This window comes from Manacus vitellinus, unplaced genomic scaffold, assembly GCF_001715985.3.
Source record: "Manacus vitellinus isolate BGI_N305 unplaced genomic scaffold, ASM171598v3 scaffold_24_pilon, whole genome shotgun sequence".
NCBI lineage: Eukaryota > Metazoa > Chordata > Aves > Passeriformes > Pipridae > Manacus > Manacus vitellinus.
In genome coordinates, this window is record NW_021939798.1 from 3938381 (window position 1) to 3960842 (window position 22462).

The following is a 22462-nucleotide window of genomic DNA, read 5'->3' on the forward strand; positions in this document are numbered from 1 at the left end:
TCAGGATTACAGCCCACTGATTGATTGATTGATGGCACACATGGCCACAGTGCTGCAGGCTGGGATCACCCCCAGCCACGAAGACACGGCAGGATTTGCACAGTAAGTCTAAAACACAACTGTTCCTGAAACAAAGTATTCCCACCAGCATCTGCTGTGTAAGTACATGGATTATCCACTTCTTTTCCTTCTCTCCCTGTTTTGCTGTCTCCTTCTGCAGCATCTGTGTCACAGTTCAAAATCCTGACAGGAAAACTAAACAACGAGCCGCTGCAATAAATTCTATGGCAATTCCAGGTGTTTGCCAGCAGAAACCACGGAACATGAAGATTTCCCTCAGAACCTTTGGGCATCCACACTGAAGTAGAAAACACAAGATTATTCAGTACAGTTGGCACACATGAGGCACGAGCAGTTCCTGCAGACAGGGGCTGTGCAGGACACAACAGCCATGGAGTGTCACACCCCCCGGAATGCCGGGCTGGGCCCTGCTGCTCCCCCTGCCTCCATGGCACAGCAACAATCACACCATTGCACTGCCTACAGCTTAAGCATTTCTTTTTTTTTTCTTTTTCCCCAAACAAGCCAATGACTCTGCTCTGGTCAGCAGGAGATCAGGGGGAATTTCCCACCACAGCCCATCCAGACCACTCCTTCTGTTACAGGAGCAGGTTCTGCTCTTTCTGCCCCAAACGCCCCAGCCCTTCCCAGCAGCTCCACAGCCCTCCTTTGGTTTCTCCCCAACTCCTGAAAGCACTGACATGAAAACCTGACCAGTAGAGCTTTCCTGGTTGTTGGTCAAAAGCATTTCCCCAACTCTGATGAGAAACAAAGGGAATATAATGGAAAAAGGGGATCAGAAACCAAGCCCGTGTTCATGACAGTGATTCCACAAAGTGCCATCTCCTTACACTTCTTTACAGAAATAATGATCCATCTCAACACAGACACATTCCTGTGTCCAATTCCATGTGCACCAAAGTGTGAACCCCTGGCAGGGGCCAGTCCCAGACCCATCCATGCCCTCGGCTCCCAGGACACAGTGGCAGGAAAGGACACCTGGGCTTGTTGGGTCTGACACTGTCCTGTGGCACTGCCAGCAGAAACTGCATTAGTCACCCCAAAACATACATCAGTATTTCAAACACACTTGTTGAGTAATTTCAACTTGGTTAATTTGCTGAATAAAATTTAATTTTATTTAAAAAATCTTATACACTATTATTCACCTAGCCCTAGTTGTGAACAGATTCTCACTTCTGAAAATAAACCACATTCTAGTCAATTCATTCAACACCAAATTAAATTACTAGTACTGGATTTTTTTTTCTTAAAAAAAGTATGTTAAAACTTTACTTTTTTTTTTATTTTTAAAACCTCTAAAGAAAACGTTGCAATTGTACAGAAATGCTTCTTTTCAGGTTATGCTTTTTTTTTTTTAAATGCCTGTTATAAATCCAGCTTGTGTAGAGTTTTTTTTTTTTCATAGTTTTTTAATATGTATTATCTGCAGAGACATTGTAACAGTTCCATTGTGTGGATGAACACAAAACTTGTACAGATTTCTCATATTTGGTCTTTAGGTAAATAGTTTCCAAAAGCTGCCTAAAATAACCACTCCAAACTGTTCAGTCCATTGTGAAAATACAGTTTTTCCTTTCACAGTGGGAAAGGAAATATAAATAATGCATCTTTATTACAGAACAGGACAAAAACCAGATTCCCACGAAGCCAACGCTTCCACTCACCTGGCTGCAGGAGGAACTAAGACGTTGTGTGAGTTGAAGACTGAACAGCAGCCTTGTTTCAATTGAATTTTGAAATGTAAAGTGGAATCTATTACCACATTAAAGTGAGAAATTACCGATACATTTTAAAATGTTCAACTGCAGAACACACACTTAAAAAAAAAAATAATTATTATTATTATTATTACCATAATCTGGTAGCCACTGTTAGAAAACCACAACAGCTACTGGTCATGGAGACCCCGGAGGTCAGTGTCTGACATCGAAGTGTTACAGAGAAATGGGGCAGATTAATTTCTACTCGAGGGTGCTTAAGCTTAAAAATATCGAATATACCTCTGACAAGATAATTTTACTCTTTTTAAAAGGACTCGTGATAAAGAATTTCCTCTTTCTAAATGAAGAACAGTCTGTTATCTTAAACATACACAATATTAAGCGAGACTCTTGTTTTACTTTAGACTGGAAAAATATGCCAGGGACAGTCAAAGTCAACACAAAGTAACAAACAGCAAAAGGTAGCAGAGAGAGAAACAGGTAAGTGCAGCTCTGGTCAAATCCATAGCAGTTCTTTACGTCAGTTAACGGCTCATTTACATCAGAGTTTCTAATCAGTTACATGCAAGCCCAAAGAAGCGTTTGATCACTACACATGGTAATAAAATTTGATTAAATTTATCAGGCAACTGCTAAAATATGAAAATTTGCAGATGTAATAAAGTAGCTTTATCTGAACTTGAACAGGACAGACAAAAGTAAATCATTCCGTCGGTTAAAAAAACCCTACATTCAGTTTTTTACCAAACAAAATTTCACATGAAAAGTATTTGTGTGATTCCAAAGTTTCCGGAGTAGAAATGGAGTGATTTGAAATGTCAAAGACCCCATTGTTTTGCAAAGAAATGAAAATACACCTCAAAAATTTTCTAATTCCACATGTGAACAACAAAATACTGCATTATCTACCAACAACTGCAATGGGTGGGTGGTTCGGAAAGGCGTAGCTGCCACGGTGTCGGAATGGCTCCTGCCTCTGTTCCCTTTAGGAATATACAATCGTTAAACCAGTCACACTAAGCGCTATCATGCTGCCGTTACACTGAGCTCCTCAGTCCTGGAAATCATCTGACAGGTCCTGGTAAAGCTGCAGCCCCCCCCCAGCACACACAGTCCGGTGGGGCAGGAGCAGAGGGGGAACAGCCTCTACAACAACACGGTTCTGCAGTTTTGACTTTTAAATTACCAAGTTTTAAGGCCACCTGTGTTTGGGTTTTGTTTCAGTGCTGAAAGTTGAAGTCTGATCACAGGGCCCCTTTCCCCACTGCGTGAGAACATGTTCCAACGTTTTTAGGTGTTAAGATTTAAGTGTCTCCTTTTGGCACCACGGAGTTTGCGTTTGTTTTGTTTTTGTTTTTGTTTTTTTCTTAAAAAAAAAAAAAAAAAAAAAAAAAAAAGAAAACTCCCCTAAGTTTCTAGTTCTGACTGCCCTTGTCACTCACTGCCACGGGTGGGGTGTCCACGTTCACAGCTATGACTATGCTCTCTCCATCCTCTGTTTTGATCCGTTTGAGTTCCTGCTGTTCCGACTGGTCTCCGTTCTGGCGCTTGGTGGGCAGCGACGCCGAGGCGGACGCGTGGGTGGCCAACATATGCAAAGGACTTGCAGCAGCTGGAAAAGAGGGAATAAAAAACCTCAGCACCCCCACCCTTGTCAAGTCAGAGGGTATGGCAGCAAACCTGCACTGCCATTAAATGGTCAGTTCCTTTATTGGCTCCACGTGGAGCCCAGGTGAGATTTTTTGGGGGTGATTGTTCAATCTGCACAACCTGAAGGACATTTTCCCCACTCAACATTCACACTGATTTGGACACAGGTGGGAGAACAGGGAAGCAGCTTCATTTAGTCACTGGAGAACTGAAGACAGGGAAAGATTCAATGACTGGAAGCAAATCAATACCATAACTTGTGACGGAACTGGGAAGTGGATTCACAAACCCTTTGGTAGGTTCTGGCCATGTCTCTGATCACTGCAGATGTGTGACATGGCCTGGAAGGAGAACAGCACCGTGCCAGACCCAGCTGGGGCTGTAAGTCACTGCAGGAACCTCTGGAATTCAGAGCCTGCAGCAATTCCCCTGGGAGGGGTAACGAGGCATTTGCCCACAGCGTAAGGGCAGGGCTGGAACAAGCACCAGTGGTACTGGACACATGTGATTAGATTGAGATCCACAACAGCATCAGATTGACAGAAAAATACAGTTCAAATATCCTATACTAGATTTTAATTTCCCTCCATGGATGAGACAGCACAGGGCACCACTAATGGGCGAGTCCAGGCCTTTAATCCTTCAGACACCCAGAGGTTCCTCCCTCTGCCCGTGATCAGCACCTTCCTCAGTATTATTAATATTATTAAATCAGCCATTCAGTGTCTTTGCAAAGAATGCAAAATACTAATTACAGATTACTCATTCCTTGCATTTCAGGAAACTTTATCTAGACATTATGAAACCACCTGTGTTTTTCCTGCTCCCTCCTCTCAGCACTTCACTGACATTATCTCAGCATTCCCTGCTAGTGGAGCTGAAACATCCGGTCCATGAGAAATTATTATGTGCTAAACTTGTAATTTGTTCATAGCAAGCCATCCTAGAGAATACCTGGAGTATCACCTCTGCCTGTACCAAGCTGTAAATCAATTTGCTCTTGTATCTCAGCAGTCATTCAGCTCCCATTAGAAAAGCTACTCCTTGTACCATTTCTGAATAGGGGCCATGGAGATGTAACTCCTGAATAAAATGCCTTCCTGCAAATTTATTGTTGCTTAAATAAAATCAAGAAGTTCACCTCTCACCTTCAAACACACATTAAGACTGTCACTGCATTATCCTGTTCGATTCTTGCAGTGGAAGGTGTCCCTGCCCATGGCAGGGAGGTGGAGTGAGATGAGATTTAAGGTCCCTCCCAACCCAAAGCACCCTGTGATTCTGTGATTATTCACTCCAGGGTCTGGTGAGCAGCAAGAGACCCACTGGGTACAGCCACAGCTGATATGTGGGAGTAGGAAGCACACGAAAGAATGATGATGTTTGAAATCCACACTGAAAGCTGAAGCACAGAATATCCAGTTACAAAATTTTACTGTGCAATAAGAAGCCTGAGTTTCTTTTGGACCTCAGAGGGTTCAGCTGACTCACAGGGACCAGGCAGTGCTGCCAAGCTGCTCTGCTGAGAGCAGGATCTCACAGCACCTGCTTACTACACATGGAAAATGGAACGGGAGTTGCTCTGGATTTCTTTGCCTTCAGATGGCACAAACCTTCTTCCTCCAAGGACAAACACACACAAATGTGTGTATAAACACAGATGTGCCCCTGCTAACATAGACACACACAAACAAACCTGTGTTTCTGTGGGCCCAGCTCCCCCTTTAGATGCTTTGCCTGAGAATTACCTGCTTTCTTGCTGGTTCAGGAGTAACTGTAACAGAGAGACCAGGACCTGGAGTACTCCTCACTTGCTGTTCACATTGTGAACACCTCAGGAGGTATTTAAAGCCCAGGAATCTCCCACCCTGTCACACAAGTGACACAGTGGGAAGCACCACAACTCTACTCCTACGTGCAGCCACATTCCCTACACACACCCAGCAGCTGCCCTCTCAGGGAACATGATGAAATCAGCTGAGTTTTAAGAATCCAGGAAAGAGACAAAAGGACTTATTTCTTACATTCAAAAATAACTTTTCAGTGTGTTTCACATGGCTCTCAGCTCAATTCACACATCCCTTCTGACACAAAAAGTGCACCTCAGGTCTGACTGTGATTGCCTTTGCTGCTCTTAAGCTGGAAGTGAAGTGGCAGCAGCCACAACACTTGACCTATAAATGTCAGAGGAGTAAAAAAGAACTAAGCAGGTAATTCACTCCATTAGAAAGACTTTAGAGCAGAAATTCAGGCAAGAAATTGATATAAGATAGTCCTAAAATATTTCTGTAAACGTATTTTATGACACAAAACCTCCTTCAGTATCAGGTAACATTCAAAACAAAACTGTAAGAACCAGCTGTGTGCACCTGCAAAGCAAAGCAAGTGGGAATGTATGGAATGTATGGAATGATGACAAAGCACAGCCTGCCCAGTTCCAGAGGGTAACAAGGGGATTCAGATAACAATCATCTCAAAATCTTTCAGAATTTTGGTCATTTTTAGCACAGATTCAATAAAATCAGAATAAAAAGTAACAGTTTAAAAAGCCAACAACCAAGTTCTGGTGTTCCTGTTGCTGGGTTCCCAACAAACCACCTGGGATCAGATACCATTTGAATGGCTTTTACAGGAACTTCTTTTAAAACTTGTTTCTCTCTGGGTAAATCAGTAATGACAGCACTGAAGTCACTGAGGCTTCACAGGAAAAGGGATCAGGACGGGGGTGCCACAGGCCTGTGGATGAGAGAGATTATTTACAGGAGCAGGCAGTGACAGGACAAAGGGGAATGGCCTCACTGACAGAGAGCAGGGTGAGATTAGATGTTAGGAAGAAATTGTTCCCTGTGAGGGTGGGGAGGCCCTGGTACAGGTTGCCCAGAGAAGCTGTGGCTGCCCCATCCCTGGAAGTGTCCAAGGCCAGGTTGGGCGGGGCTTGGAGCAACCTGGGATTGGTGGAAGGTGTCCTATCCAGGCTTAATTAGGAGGGAGGACATGTTGTCACCACTTAGAACATCCCTATAATGACCACAAAGAGAGTAAGATGATGTTCAGGTGATGCTCAGTGAGGAGAAACCCCTTCTTACCAACAGGGAAGGAAGAGCCCCTTGCAGGGCCGTGAGCTACAGTTTCTGTTGGCACTTAATCTTCAGTCTAACTATGAACAACACAAGGACAGAGCTGAGAAGGCAGCAGTGGTGCTGTGAGGTCTCCCTGGGCAAAGCCCAGCCCTGCCATACGTACCAGCAGTGCCCTGCCCCGGCAGGGCCGTGGTGATGGGCACTATGTGCGTTCCGTTCTGCGTTACAGTTTTTATGGGCAGCTGGTGCTGCCCCAGGGGCGCCTGTTGCACGATGGTGACTGTCTGGAGGGGGGTGGGCTGAGATGTCTGGATGATCCGACTAGCAGCTCCTATTGCAGCATGGCTAATAGCAGGGAGAGGCTCCACTTTCACTGCAAAACAGGGCATAAAACACGGTTAAAGACAAGGAAGTGGTAAAGAACCACCTGGTTTCACTCAATCAACCCTCAGTGGGAAAGAGCATCTATCGTTTTATTACTTGCTTCATCCTATCTGAGAAATGATGAGACAAAATCTTCAGTTTTAGCCAAACATTTCATCTGGAAGTATTGATGCCCCATCCCTGGAAGTGTTCAAGGCCAGGTTTGATGGGGCTTGGAGCAACCTCATCTAATGGGCTGCATTCCTGCCCATGGCAGGGGGTTGGAACGAGATGATGTTTAAGGTCCCTTCCAACCCAAACCACCCTAAGGTTCTACGACTTCAAGTTTCAAATACTGACCCCTCTGCATAAAGAGGTCCCAAAACAACCCCCCAGGTTCTCACCTTTGACTTCCTTGTGGTCTCCATTCTCTTGAGGTTCTACCTTGGGTTGGGTGACCATCGCCGCTTGCGTGACGACGGCCTGTCCCGCGACAGTGTAAGTGTTTGCTGGTGCTAATCCAGTCACATTGGTGACTGACACAGCTGGGATCTGGTGGACAACATGAACTGTCTGAACTACAGGCTGCTGGGATGTTGATGTTGTCACAGGAGTTGCAACAGTGTAGGCGACGGGTTTAATAGTTTGTGGTAGCTGCCGTTGTACAGTAATTAAAACTGGTTGGCTAGAGAGAGGTGATCCTACGAGAGAGAGATCAAAATTAGGCTGCCAATTTTCATTATTTATTTTAAACCTGTCATTCTTTTAAACTTAACACTAAAGCCTCAGAGGTTTAACTACCTCCTTCACTAACAATCCAAAAGGTAACACTGGACAATGAAGACTATGCCATGTGGTTATTCCCAGCCACAGACCCGGGGTAATGGCTGTCCTGGCTCAGTAACACCCACACTCCATTTGGGCACCCCCCAGCCCTCCCCCAGTGCAGCTACACTGACAAAAATCCCCTCTCCACAGATGGGAACATGTACATGCTTCAGGTGGTGTGTGGAGCACGTCTGCATCAGCAACACTCTCCACATCCTTAGGCTGGGAGATCCTGGTGTCTCTGTTCAGGACCATGTTTGTCCTCTCCACTGAATAATCACTGGCACTTCTGCAGTGCCACAACATCACCAAGAAAATGGATGGAAACATATATAAACTAAGGTAACTAAACAAACACATCCTTATCCCATCATGCCTTATGCCCTTTTGTTTTAAATAGGAAATTTCTTCTCTCTCTTGACCCTTCCAATTCTTTTATCCCCCGCTTTGAAAGGATGAGATGATCACAGAGCAGTTAAAGGCATTTCCTTATTTCTGTAACACATGTAACCTTCTATTTTCTTTTTTTTTTTCTTAACTAGAGAGAATACACTTTGAAAGCAAGTGACAACTGTTACAAGACAGCACAGTCCTACACAGGCCAGAGGCACAGCCTCTCTGTGTCAATGTGATCCAGGGTGCTGGAGCAGCCCCCTGCAAACAGAATCTCCCTGTTTCTGAGTTTCTCACAGATTTGCTCTGAAGGTTAAGAGATTAAATATATATCCTTTTTTGGTGAAGTCTTGGCACTATTTCTGCATGAGCCCCTCCCTGCCCCAGCCCAGCCCAGGGCTCCTCACCTGGGGCACTCTGTGCAAATCGCGCTTCTTGTATGACGGCGAGTTTTGGCTGGATAGTGCTGGGCTCAGGTTCCATCGGGACAGGAGACCCCTCCCTGGACAGGCTCTCGGGGGTCTGGACGCCACTGGAGTGTGCAGACAACACTCCAGAGTGATTAGGAGAAGCTGGGGCACTTCTGTAGTTAAAAATGAAAGCAGCAGCTGATGTGTTTTAACCTTCCTCTAAGGAGACCGTAACACGCAGCCCACAGAAGGGGAGGGTAACTCGAGTTACAACCCAGATCCCAGGATCTTTTAGAAAGCTTCTGTTAAACAGGGACAGGATTTAAAAGCAAACTCCAGGTACAGTTAACAGAGAAGAAGTGGCTGGATGCCTTCTTAGGGAGACTCTAAGCAATCTGTGAAACATGAACGTTTCTTCTGGTGGAGAAGAACGATGAGCAAATCTCAGGCTATAATAGGGCAAGTAGTAACAGATCTGCACCAGCAGAAAGGCCATAACTTTACAGAGGGAATAATTTAAACCCAGGTAATTTCCCCATCATGAATTCTGCTCGAGCATTATCAAACTGAATACACAATTGGCATCTTTAAGGTCAACAGAATGGTAGCCGGTATCTGAGAATTTTCTTTGCAAACAGTTTTAAAATCCAGTAGATGGCAGTTAGAAATTAAAGTTATAATTCTGTAAAACCCACCAAAGGTACAGCAAGGCTTGCTTACATTAACAATCTGATAGTTAGTTATGCAAACAGAGTTCTTTTAACACTGAAAACAAGCAGTAAACACAAGCCTGGTGTATGGGGCAGCCTCCTAACGAGCCACACAGAATTCAAACACTGAGTCTGGATGAAATTAAATTACTAAACTCGTGACTGTATCCAAGTCTGTATCAGCCTGAAGATTAAACAACAGCCATAGTCTTTTTGTTCATCTGTTTTTCCTTACCTAGAAGAGAGTGGTCCCAGAGGGGTTCTAAAGCAAGGTACTCCCCTAGGCCGCCTTTTCCTAAAAGCCTGCTCTATTAATTTGCTTTCAGAGGCAGGGTCTATCCTCCAGAATGAGCCTTTGCCTGGTTCTTCCTGGGAACGTGGTACTTTGATGAAATAACGATTCAGAGAGAGATTGTGACGTATTGAATTCTATGGAACATAAAAAAATATGTAGAATTCATATAACTTTTCCAAGTCAGAATGTGGCCTAGTGCAGCAGTTTGTACTATAGGAGACTCGGGGTTCAGCTCTTTAATTCCTTAATTCAACAGAACTCAGAGCACTGCCAAGGCAGTGCCATAAACCTGAAAGGACTCTTGCATTTGTCAAACCTTTCCCAACAATTAAAAACCCAGTATGCTAATTGGAAATAACAGGAATCCCATTTTAAATCTCTCATGAGAAACACGGTGATCGCAACCAACTGTTAGGACACCACAAATACTTGTGCAGAATGCAGTGATAAAGAGAAAAATAAAGAAAAATTACCAGTGTTCACACACAACCCTTCCCCAGGTGTCCCACAGAGTGTCAGCTCCTTCTAGGAGGGCCAGCAGAACACAGCAGGTAGATTTTTGATCCTAGACTATAACCCTGCTACTGTTCCACAGTTCAGAAAGAAAAGGTTAAATTACACAAGTTCCAAAAGGCAGCTGGATTGGTGGGAGTTCACCCACAGTCCAGTCTGTCTCAATAAAGGAGCCAAGGATTTAGTGTGTCTAGAAAAACACCAAGTGGCAGCAGGTCCTGAACCAGGTTTTCCGTGAGCTCTTCGTTACCTCGATCTCCTTGCACGTTCCTGTGTCCTCCCTTTGCTGCAACACCCCCTCCCCTCTTGCATCAAAGTGATGTACAGAGCTGCTGACACCCTCAGGTGGCTCTGTCTGTGCTTGGCTTTGCACACAGGACTTTTTAGATTTTATTTTTTTTTTATTTTTAAGATCTATAAACCCCAAAATCTCTCAGTATTATCACAGAACAAGAAGAAACTGCTGCTAAGTGTTCCTGCTGAAATACTCGTGGGGGAACAGGGGTAAGTGGACAAAAAGCTTTATGTTAACAAAAGCCCTCAAAAATTTGCAAAATCAAATGTAAATCTTGCTCAAATATCTGAGTTCATGACCCTGATGGCAAGTTTGGAGAACCTAAAGCAATGATAACCATGTATGGTTTCTTAAATGCAAACTGATGAAACCAGAGATGGTTTTCTCTGCCAAAAATTGAAACATAACTAGAAAGATGCCAAGGACATGTTTATAAATTGTATTTATTTCTCCATATGTTAGAATAAGAGAGTAGATCCAAAAATACCTGCTAAAATAAGTTCACAGAGAGTCTTCAAGTGCTCAACAAAATGAGACCTTTGAATAATAAAGGATATAAATATCTCAATGCTATTTATTAAGGTACAGAATTGGGACACTATATATGTGTGTGTACTCTATGTTTTGAATAATAGGGGCATATATAGCCTCAAATATGATTTCAAACATCTATCCTACATCACCCTAGCTGTAATCCAACTCCTGATGGATAGAAGCTGGCAGAGCAGTGACTGAACAGCATCTGATTTTCAGCTTTTCCAATTGTTTCTCTGAATAGGTGCTAATTAATTACTCCAGAACACACCATGTCTGCTGTGTCTATCACCTTGGCTTTCTGGAGCATTACACCCCCAAACACACCCCCTGTTCTACAGCAGAATTCTTCACCTGAGCACAACAGTGTGTGTGTGTTGGGTTCACCATGCTCAGGTAAAGCAGCATCACACACACAGACACTCAAGGTGCTGCAGAATAGGAAGGAAAACACACACCAACATTTTATAAACAGAGTCTCGTTGCTAAAACAGATCTGTCAGCATGTCTGCAGCCAGGATACTGCACTGTTATGTGGGAAAGGGAAACAAAAGAGACTTCCCAGCCACAACAGCAGCCAAGTCCCGGCCTAGCCAAACCCTTAGCAAACAGCCAGGAACAGCTCCATTCCTGCTAACTTGGGAAAGTGATCCAACTTTCATGTAGGTCTCATGACAAATAACTACGTGATTAATATTTCAAATTCTCTTCCTCTGCTGCATTCTTCAGTCTTCCACTTGTACAGCCAGTGTTAACACTTCCTAACTTTTCCTCCCCCACACTTTCTCCACTTTTCACCTCCCTGAAAATAACTCCAGACATGTCCCTGCTGCAGAGTGAGCAGCAACCAGTGACACTGATCCCCCACAATGGACAGTGTGCCCAGGGCCTTACAGGGGCAAAACTCTGCTCCTGGGCCTCTGAGACACCCAAAGCAGCACCAAAGGCACTGAACCTTCATGTGTGTGTGGGCAGACTCTGCCAGACTGATTTGTACTCGGTTAGTCATACTGGCAAACGCTGGGGCTGGTCTTTTCAAAATGAAAAGCAAGCAGAAATTAATTCTGCAGAGTTGAAGGGTTTGGTGTAACTCGGTACAGAAATGGGCAAGTTCACAAATAAAACAGGGCACGAACCAGGGCGAGATAACAACAGATAACACACTTGTTCCTTCACTTATTGCATGGTCAAGATCACTGTTCCCAAATAAAACTGAACTTGTAACATTTAATATCCTTATTTTATCTCAAGATAGCAATACGGATGTTTACACAACTGTAAGCTACGAACACACCACCATTCCTAGATAGCAGATGGTATTCAAACCCAGTGCCAAATGTACTTTCCTTCCCCCAAAGTCTGCCTCTACTAGAGGTTTAGAGAACACCATTCCATGAATACAGCAATGTTTCAAATAGAGACTAATGTAAATTGCTCACTTTGTTGGAGGACTTACAATCAGGAGAAAGACAACACAGTCATTTGACAAACTCTGTTTCTGAAGGGCTCTGAGGCACCAACTGCTCAAGACCATTTACAGCTGCCAGCATTGCTTCCAACTAAAAACAAATATTCCAGAAATCAAGCTTACCTGCCAGCCCTTGTCTGCTGTCCTGTAGTAAGGATAATTTTTAGTTATGTGCGTATAAATTCCATTTAGTGTGAGCTGCTTATCCGGGGCCATTGTAATTGCTTGGACTATTAACTGTGCATAGGAGTAGGGTGGCTTAGAGTCATCCTGTATGGGAACAAGGAAATCTGCATTAATAAAATTTATAAAGATATACACACTCCTTTCTACATCAAAAGTCACACAGCATAACTAATGTGACTTAAGGCACTTTTGAAATGACCAAAATCTGAAGTCAGAAAAGAAACTAAGATAACTTTGTTCTTCTGATTAGCAATTTTAAGATAACATAAATTTTGGAGACACATAGAACTGCAAAGAATTTTCAACAGCCTGTGAACAGATCTGTATCTGAGACTGCACAGACCCTCCCCCAGGGGAGAGGGGCAAACCAATCAATCAATCAATCTCACTTCTGATCACAAAACCATACACCTTGTTTTCAAAGTCTGTGATCTTAAATTACGACTCAGCGCACACGTTTTAGCAAACAAAACACCCCAAATCTTACATTCACTTCAGGTGTCATTTCTGGGACTGATTCCCAGCCCTGTTTACCTTTGGGCTGTCTCCCCCCGATGCTTCCTTGTCGTTTTCCGACTGGGAATTGTCGGCCATCAAATGCAGGTCAGATGGGATCCCACGACTCATCTTGTACCCTGAAGAGCCAGCGCCGCGGGGGCTCGATGGGCAGGAGTTTGCAGCACTGTAGAGCATAAAAAGAAGATCCTACTATTTTGTTATACAGTTTATCACCACACTGTGTCTCATCAAAAAGCTCTTTGCTGCAGCAAAGCCACTACCAGAGCTCTGAGGCTGGCAGGGCTTCCAGCACAACCCCCACCTTCCAAGCCTTGCTAACTCAGCCACGGGAATCACAGTCCTGCCAGGTGCAGCTCAGCCTTCCCTCCTCCAAGAACCAGGATCAACTGATTTATTGGGCTGTACTCTATTTGTGTAAGATTTGCCCACACCAAAGTCCACTTTAGCTGCATCAGCAACCACCAATTTTGAGACAGTAACTAGAAACAAGACACACATCTTGCATGGAATTTCTGCCATATGCTTGTGTTCAGTCTGCTCACAAAAAAAAATAAAAAATCACTTCTCCTGGGCAGTGTTTTTGCACATTTGAGAAAATACAGCAAGCAGTGAGGAAAAAAATAGGTTTGGTTCTTATTTAAATCTCAGCCAATATTGTTTTAAGTGTTTACAGGCATGTGCACATACTGACACACACATGTGTATAAAACCCATACTCTGATCTGTAAATGGGATGCATCAGCACTGACTCAGCTAATTTAATGCAGCATTAGGCCAGCAGAGCAGATACACTGTTAGAAAGCAAGAGATGGTGCCAAACACATACAAGAGTATCTCTTAATACTTCACATTCTGCCATCCATCATGGAGAAACAGAGATAAAACTGTGTGTAATTCCACTGTGACATCTTTCTATCAGTGTCCCCTGCCTTGCACAGGCCTCAGGAACTGCAGCTGCACAAAGCTGGTTTGCTTCTGCAATGTCCATTTAGCCAAGAGGAAAGACACACTCAGTGGGTGATGTCTGTCCCCTTCCCCAAAATAATTCTGGCAGCTCTCTGCTCTGCAGTTCATACTGCAACTGATTTCAATGCAGCCCTCAGGAATTCCAAAAAAAACAGAAATCCCAATGGCAGAGCCTGCAGTGCCCCCAGAACCAGCCTTATCTCCACAGACAACCTTTAACCTAACTTGAATCTGTGGTTCAAAATGCAAAAATAATTAACTCTAGGCAATGTTATTCAGATTTATACACTAAAGCTTTAAGAATTTCACATCTGTCGAGGTTTGTTTGTCTGCCTGGCCCCTCACATTTTTTGCTACCTCCCTTTTCACCTACAGAAGGAGCCAAGCAGTGCAGACTGGGCAATATATATTTATATAAAAATACCCTTCAAGCTTCACATCACAAGAAATCCACCAACAATTTGCTACTAGTGCTATACTTACTATAAGAGGGAGATTGGATTTTTTTAAGTGTTGTACAGAAGAATCCTTGATTAGAGCCAAAATGTGTAGCTAATTTATTTTTTTCAATATAGGTCACTGCTGCTCTGTGTTTTCACGTATCAGCTGACAACATCCCTCTGCTCTGCTCACTTTAGCATATATTGACAAAGCCACACATATGGTACAATCAAAGCAAGTTTACAAGTCTTCTGCAAAACAGGGTGATTTGCAGAGAAGCTGTCAAGCTTTGCTCTCAAAATAGACTCAGAGCTGTCGTCTTTTTTTGTCTGTAATAAACTACTCAACAGGTGCATGAAAGCCCTGAAGAGAATCACAAAATTCACAGTGAGGCAAAGGCTGTGGGGATAGATGGGATGTTATCTGAAATACCTGTGACCTGCTCTGTCATTTCTTGGGCAAGATGTGTTTTCCCTGCATTTTTATAAGAAAGCAAACCTGTTATACAGTCAAGCCTAGATCTCTTTTCTCTCTGCTTCCATCACTTATACAGATGTCATTAAACACTCCAATATTGAGATCAAGATCTTGGCAAGCATGAAAGAACTCAATTATCCTTACATTCAAATTTCATTAACAAGTTGTACATTTTTAAAAAGCAAGCACGAACAGTCCTTTGCTCCAGTGAAGACACAGGAAGTGAGAGGGGACAAAAAACACTTTCAAAGGCACGTACGTGACTCTGAACCAGCTTTCAGTGCCTTCACATGGAAGTTTTGCTCCTGAACTTCCCAGGAATTCCAACAATTCTATCTGAACTGATTTTACTGCTTTGTGGGGATGGGTTGCTTGTGTTAGTTGAGTTTGGTCCCAAGTAACAGGTCGGTCAATGGCTACAATTACCAACTGAAGCTGCAGGGCAAGGAAAATCCCAGATCCCACTCCCCTGGAGCACTGTCCAGAGCCTGCACCTCACCCTGGATTTTAAGTGAAATGCCTTTTTACTCCCAGCAGTGACTAATCAATAACAAAGCTCCTGGAGTAAGAGATCAGTCCATTTTCCACGCTAATGATAACCCAAAACCCCATTTGTTCCAGTGATGAACTTTGGGGCAACAGTGACAGATCAGAATGTTTAAAAATGGTGTGATTTAAATTTATTTAAAGTGTTGCCATAAGCATGCAAGAGCAAAAAGCAATCTTAATCAGCTGGAATACAAGAAAAAGATCTGCTGTCTTACTGTTCTAAGAATACCAAGCTCCTGAGCAGACTGTTACACATTTAACTTGTTAAATCAGAATATCACAGACTGTTCATGCAACTGTGTTATTAGTCAGCAGAAAGGTGGTTTCTCCAGGGCAGGTAACACTGAGCTTCAACCCAACTTTGACCTCAAAAGCAAAATACTGAATGAGGAAGCTGTGCTGAGCCTGTCCATGGCCCTGCATCCCACCTGCAGGGTTTAAATACCTGATAGTTCCCGTGGGAGAAGGGAGAGGGCTGATCAGGTGAGCCATGTTGTCTGGAATGTTTATTGTTAAGGGAGAGATCTGGGGTTGCACAGGCTTCACTGGGGACTCTGGGGCCTCCTGTTTTTCTCTCTTTTCATTGGACAGAGCTGTGAATGTTATCTTGATGTTTGTGCTGGGAAACCTGAAAGTACAGCTGGAAAATAAAAAAAACAACACACAAATATATGAGCCACTTGTTCATACAATGTAAGACTTTCTGCAAACTTGCACGTACCACCTAAGCTCATTTAGAATTTAAAAGCTACGGTATCTTATGTAATTACCCACAACCATCTCCAATTTACAGATCACAGACAGATCAACATGACCACAAAGAGATCCCCAGGTAGGCAGCTCTGACATCTGGAAAGGAATCCAGGCAAATGAAATCCTTTCTAACACGGGCACTTTATGTGTTGTCTCCCAATTTCTTGAGGTTCACCCTGATCCTGCACCAGCCCCCAAAGCTGGTTTGTTTTGAAGACAAAAGCCCATTATTTTATGATGCCAAAGAACAGCTTCAGCAAATGAACAAGTAGGTCCATGATAGCAAAATTAATCAGGAGCATAAACGTTGGCCAATTTGAGGTCTACTCATTTCCATAGGGTTGGTCTAAGAGATTTCTTTTCTCTTAAAATACCTATTAAATTAAACATATATCAAACTAACTCTGCTCATTTACAGAGTATATTGCTGCTGTAGTACTACATTCAAGTATCTTTTTTTCAGAGCTGAATTTTAAGACCCAATTTCAATAAACTGCCCATTTTCATATATTGCCAGAGATTACATGCCCAAATTTAATGACTAACAATAAATTAACAACGTGCAATTGTTTAGAAATTTGAAATTTAAACCACAATGCATGCACCTTTAAGTATTCTCCTTTCTACATCCCTGTTCTCAGCATTTAGAACTGAACCCAATTAAACATGACAAGCTGTTTCTAACTTCTCAGTAAATAAACAGATTGAGCAAACAAGAAACTTAATTTTCTTTCAACAAAAGCATCTATAAAAATACAGTTCAAGTAACTTTACTATCTCCTCATTCTTAAGCTGTCAGACTACACTAAACCCACAATGACATTTACACACCTCCCACACGACGAAAAGGACTTTCCAACGACACTATACCCAGAAACAAACCTCACAAAATGTTGGGTTTTGGGTTTGGGTTGGGTTTTTTTAAGTGTTTCTAGGTAGATCTGGTTTTACACAGAAAGGAAACAAGAGCATGCTGGAACAGGGGTGAGAAATGAGCTATGAATGCGAGATAGGCTGTAAATAAAAAGTGCTCATTTCTCTGGAAAAATATATTAAACATAAAAGTGATGCAAGAATTGGAAGGAACACTCAGCTGTGGAGTAGCCTTGAAAACATGAACTCTCCTGTGTTTTGGCTTTTATTTCTTAAAACGAACCTAAGGATGTTTCTAGAACAAAGGCAGCATTTGATTTTCACTGTGTCCCCTGCCACACGCACTGCAGTGATTCTTCTTCCCTACAATACACACCCAAGGATCAGGAAAGAGAGAAAGAATCCACAGTGACCTTCCTTTTCTCTCTGCCTCACTCCTCAGCACGGCCCGTGGCCGCGTTTAACAGCCGACCTATTTCTGAAACACGCTCCCTGCACTAAATTAGGAACAGAAGCTGTGCCAAAAAACTGCACTCGCGTTTCAGCCAGGAAGTTAAAGTGGACCAGTTTCTGGGTTGGGTTGTGGAGTTTTTTAGTATCTTCAGTAACAACTCAGTTCTTTCCTTTTTCCAGTAGGATGTATTTTGTGTTTATATTGTTCTAGTGACAGTGGAAAGAGGTCTCGGCTGTTTTGGTAATAAAACTATTTTCTAAGCATTTCAGTTAATCAGCAGTAATGACAACACTCCTCAAGTGTATGCAAAGACAGCAGCCACAGAGACACAGAGACAGATGTAAATTTTAGTCACCTGTCCAATGTCTTTCATGACTGAAAAATTTACCTTCAATATTTTCACGCCAAACTTATTTCAACTCAAGAAAAACGTGGGAACAACCGGACATCGCTTTAGGTGCTCGTTCCTTCATCCCACTGAAAAATCCTTGTACAGAACACTGAGCAACCTGAGTCCTACAGTGCCAGACCAGGGTGAGGATGGGGAGAAGGTGGATGGGTAGGAGGTGGATCTTCACAACTCAAGTACCACAAATATGAAGAGGTAGAAAACATGTACTCGACAATTCCTTCAATATTCCATGTAGGCACATGTATTAAAACATCTCCCTTCTTACACTGTTGCACCCTCTGGATGCATCATCTCCCTGTGGCACCTGAAGGCAAGTGCAGCTCACTGACTTGGGTGACAGCAAAGCACAGGTTCCAAAGCACAGCCCGGATCTGAGGCTCTCAAACGTTGATCAAGGTGGGGAAAAAACCAGCCATAAAATGCAGCCCCAAACCAGGAGCTTTGGCCAACCAGGGGTATTGCACAGGTCATAACTGTGCCAAACAAACTTGGAACTCACAGTCACCAGCTACAAGAGAACCCAAGGGCATCACCAGTGCAGTTTGCCTTTCCCATGTTGAGCCTGAAAGGACGGTGTTGGCACAGAAGACACGACATACTCACAAATCCCTGGCTGGCTGGAGCGTGCAAACACCTGAGCATTATCAGAAGACCACATCTGTCAATTGATTCATATTTGTAAACAGGTTTTTTCAACAGAAGCCTATTTTTATAGCTGGAGTTCAGCCAAAATGCAGAATAAAGAGTGTGTACTAACCAAAGGAATTCCTGAATAAATTGCATTTATGCAAATGTATGACATTTACTTCCAAAACCAAAGTACAGAACGTGTTCTAATTTGATCAGAATCAAGTTGGTTTTGGCATATTCTTTAGTTATACAATGAACTAAACAAAAACCACAGCACACCCACAGGGAGAGACCTCATCCAACATTTAGAGCTCAACAAGCCCAAGTGGATTTTACTTACAGTTTAAAGCGTTTACAGCAGTTTCACAATGTGCTACCACAGGATGGCTGCTGGAGGAGAAACTCATCCAGACAACCCACTTACAAAAAAAAAAAAAAACAAAAAGGAAAGAAAAGAAGTAGTTTTGTAAGCTGTCAACTCTGTGTACCTCATCTAACCACCATCCTGCCTTTATAGGACGATGCCATTTGGAGCAGGAAATCAAACAGAGCCACCAAGAGTTTCCTAAAACCAGACATTTGCAAACCATCCACGTTTAAGCAGTTCTATGGCAAAAAGTGTGTCAGGCATCCACGTGACAAACACACAACTGCACTAGTTAGCTGGGGTGCCAATTTTGTATTTTATGTATTTCAAACAACTATTCTCAGTATTTGCAGTTAAATAATGCTGTGCATTTCCTGACAATGATGAGTCCTTGCCTTGTGCTTCCTATGGAGCATCACAGCAGAGGCCAGTGTGTGATCCAGGGAACCACAGTGGTGTCACAACTAAAATGCAACTCACTGCCTTAATTGTTCTTTTTTAAATTAAAAAAATGTTCATTTTGGTTTGGCTACTGGAAAACAGACAGGAAGCATCAAACTACTCCCTAGAAAACTCCTCCTGTCTCTGCAGCTCCCAGCAAACACAGCGATGCTGATCCAGGCAGGACCTCTGCAGAGTTTGGCAACTTTGCAGGGTGTCAGAGAAGTGTCTCAGAGGGAAATGTGTCAAGTCTAGTTTTGTCCCATCTGTATTTCTAATATTTTGTCACATCACCTCAGCAGTTTGCACTTGTGTGTACTGCAGGGAAAACCTAATGATACACTTGCAATTCTGCCTGTGTGAAAACCTGATTGAAAATGAGGAACTTCATCCTGTCTTCATCTGGGAAACCAAAACAGAGCAGTAGGAATTCAAACTTCTCCCTGTACATAAACCTTGCTATGACACCCAGTGCCTCGGTATCCTTTGAATTATTCCAGTTGAATTGTCATCCAAGAACCAGGACCAAAACTGGACAGCAGCTGCCATCCCACTGCTCTTTTATTAGCACCTCCAGATTTTAAATTCCAACAGATTATGAGGGTTCAGCACTGAGAGCCCTCCCAGTCATGGCAGTTCACACTGCACAGTTCAGTTCTTTCACACTGACTGTGACACTGAACCCCAGGTAACTTAAGGATCCCCTGAGATTTAAGCAGATCTAAAAGCGCAACGAGCTGCAGGGCTTTTGAACTCTTGTTGATTTACTGAGAGCAAGGACAGCTTCAACTTTCCACATTACAAACCAAAGACCCTCGAAAGAACCCAGTCAGCATTTGGGAGATTGCTCTTGTCGATTTTTGACTTCAAATCCGTTCAGAGCAGTGGTGTGACCCCCACAAAGAGAAGCAGAGGTCATCATCAACACCTGCACCACTAAACACAGCCTTTCCACTTCATTTTCTCTGACTGCACAGCAGCCTAAGATGATGCTGTTTGTACTTCCTTCTGCTATTTTGATCGGTGACTTAACAAAGAAACATGGAAATCACCACACTGGTTATGGCCTCCCTTCCATGGAAGGGAGATTTGAAGCTAATCCCTTTTCTAATTCTTCTTACCTCCCTACTTAGGACCCACTTCCCAGCTGGTCTTTCCACTCACTCCAGTAAAAATTACTCTCACTGCTAATTCATTCATTTATAGTTCTGGTAGAAGATGTGCACACTGACACTTCATCACCAGTACTGCAGTGTACACTTCCAGGCCCACTTTTGATACATTTGTACTTTAGAAGTCAGGCAACAATGGGTTTTTTTACATCTTTCAAACAGAACTTCAGAGAAATTGAGTTTGGAAGTGACCTCTAAGGGGTCCAGCCCAATCTCCTGCTCAAAGCAGTTAGCCCAGGCTGCTCAGGGCCTTGTCTCACTGAATTTTGAAGCCAAGGATAGAGCTGGGCAACTCATTCCTACAGTTACACTCTCAGCTGGTGGAGGGGTTTGATATTTGTGTAAATTCAGGTATGACTTCTTGGCTGCAACTTGCCACAGCTGCTTGTGCCCAACCTGTCAGCACAGCCTGGTTCCAGCTCTTCTACAACTCCCCTTCAAGCTGCAAGTAGATTCACCTCTGGGCTTCTCCAGGGGAAAAAAAAATAATAAAATCGAGGTCATTTAGCCTCTTCTCACCCCCCCTGTGTGCCAGTCCCTGAACACCCCAGCAGTGCTCTCCTCCCCTCCTCAGTCTGTCACCAGTTCTGTGTGTCCACTGTCACCCCCCAGGACGAGGCCAGGCCCCACCAGTTTGAAAGCACAAAGAACCCCAATTTCATCATCTTTTCTCCATTTGCTGTTTCATTTATTATTGATTCCATCACAATGGATTATTAGGAAATCAATTATGCATTAAACAATATGCAGCTAGGGGGTTTAACCAGTTTTTAAATGAACAAGGCTTAAAAGGTGAGTCTCAACAAATACAACTAGAAATGCAATGGGGGATAAAAAAAGCTTCGAACACTGAAGTATAATTACATTTTTTCAGTCTTTGTAAAGCCTGTTGTGTGGTGCCTTTGTGTCCTAGAAAAAGGTGCATCTCTACAGAAAGAGGTTCCTCTCACCCATCAAACTGCCACACATAAAACACTCAGAAACCTGGGAGATGAGATGAGACTGTGTCTTGGAAACACCTGAAAGTAGTAACTTCAGATAACTTGGAAAAAGCAACAATTCCCACACCAAGGAGAAAGCAGCAGCTTTACTCAGCCTACCCTTTTCAAAAAAATACACAATTAAACTTTCTAACTTCCTCATCTCCTGGATTTTAAACCAAAAGGTTTCTGATTGCTCAACACCAAGAGCAGGCATACTAAATTATTCAGATCCAGAATTTATTTTTAAGACTTTGGGCTGTGTTTAATTGAACTGGAAGTCAATACCACAGTCCATTTCCTGAATAGAGTCATCACCTTTAGATCTGAAAGAATCAACAAAACCAAAACTTATTAAGAAGACAAATTGAACTGAACTGCAGTTTTTATTTCAAGATAATCTAAAAATACCCAACAGTTAAAAATCTGGGCTTCCAAACTAATAATGAAGGTAGATCTATAAATTCATCCAAATAGTCATATATTGAATAGCCACCTGAAAACTCCCACCACTAAATCATTTCTAATAAAACAGGGGTTACTAGAAAAAAATCCTCTAAGTTTTTGTAGTAAGCATTGTTTTGACTCTTAAAACAGAAATAACTCTTCAGATATTTGTTTTACAAAGCCTTTTCTAGGATTACATTAAGCAATAATAGGAAAAATGCTAAGAGCATAGGAAATTTTACCATGGATACACTGAAAAAGGGATCCAGTATATTACAATACTAATCAGATCATAATGATTTTTTTATTGTCCTAAACAGGGAGAACTTTTTTTCCCATGGGCAATTTTTTTATGCAGGTGCTTGTTCACCTACATGAAGTTCCACCTGGTGCTCCTGTCAGAGATTTTAGTTTTAACATGGCATTTGTGAAGCTTCTCCAGGAGTATCTG

At 42.8% G+C, this 22462-nt stretch overlaps 1 protein-coding gene across 3 annotated transcripts in view; it reads right to left on the bottom strand.

Moving 5' to 3' along the window:
• Window positions 1-1172: 1172 nt before the first annotated feature.
• The window catches only part of FOXK2 (forkhead box K2), a 54791-nt gene continuing 33501 nt past the window's right edge, over window positions 1173-22462 (bottom strand). For all 3 annotated transcript variants that reach the window (XM_018073177.2, XM_018073176.2, XM_018073178.2), the window contains exons 2-9: window positions 15928-16122; window positions 13065-13212; window positions 12468-12614; window positions 9475-9668; window positions 8527-8702; window positions 7303-7599; window positions 6699-6908; window positions 1173-3417 (exon numbers count right to left, since the gene is read on the bottom strand). In XM_018073177.2, coding sequence (XP_017928666.1) covers window positions 3221-3417; window positions 6699-6908; window positions 7303-7599; window positions 8527-8702; window positions 9475-9668; window positions 12468-12614; window positions 13065-13212; window positions 15928-16122 — 1564 coding nt within the window. In that variant the 3' untranslated portion in view covers window positions 1173-3220. The remainder of the gene's footprint in view (window positions 3418-6698; window positions 6909-7302; window positions 7600-8526; window positions 8703-9474; window positions 9669-12467; window positions 12615-13064; window positions 13213-15927; window positions 16123-22462) is intronic.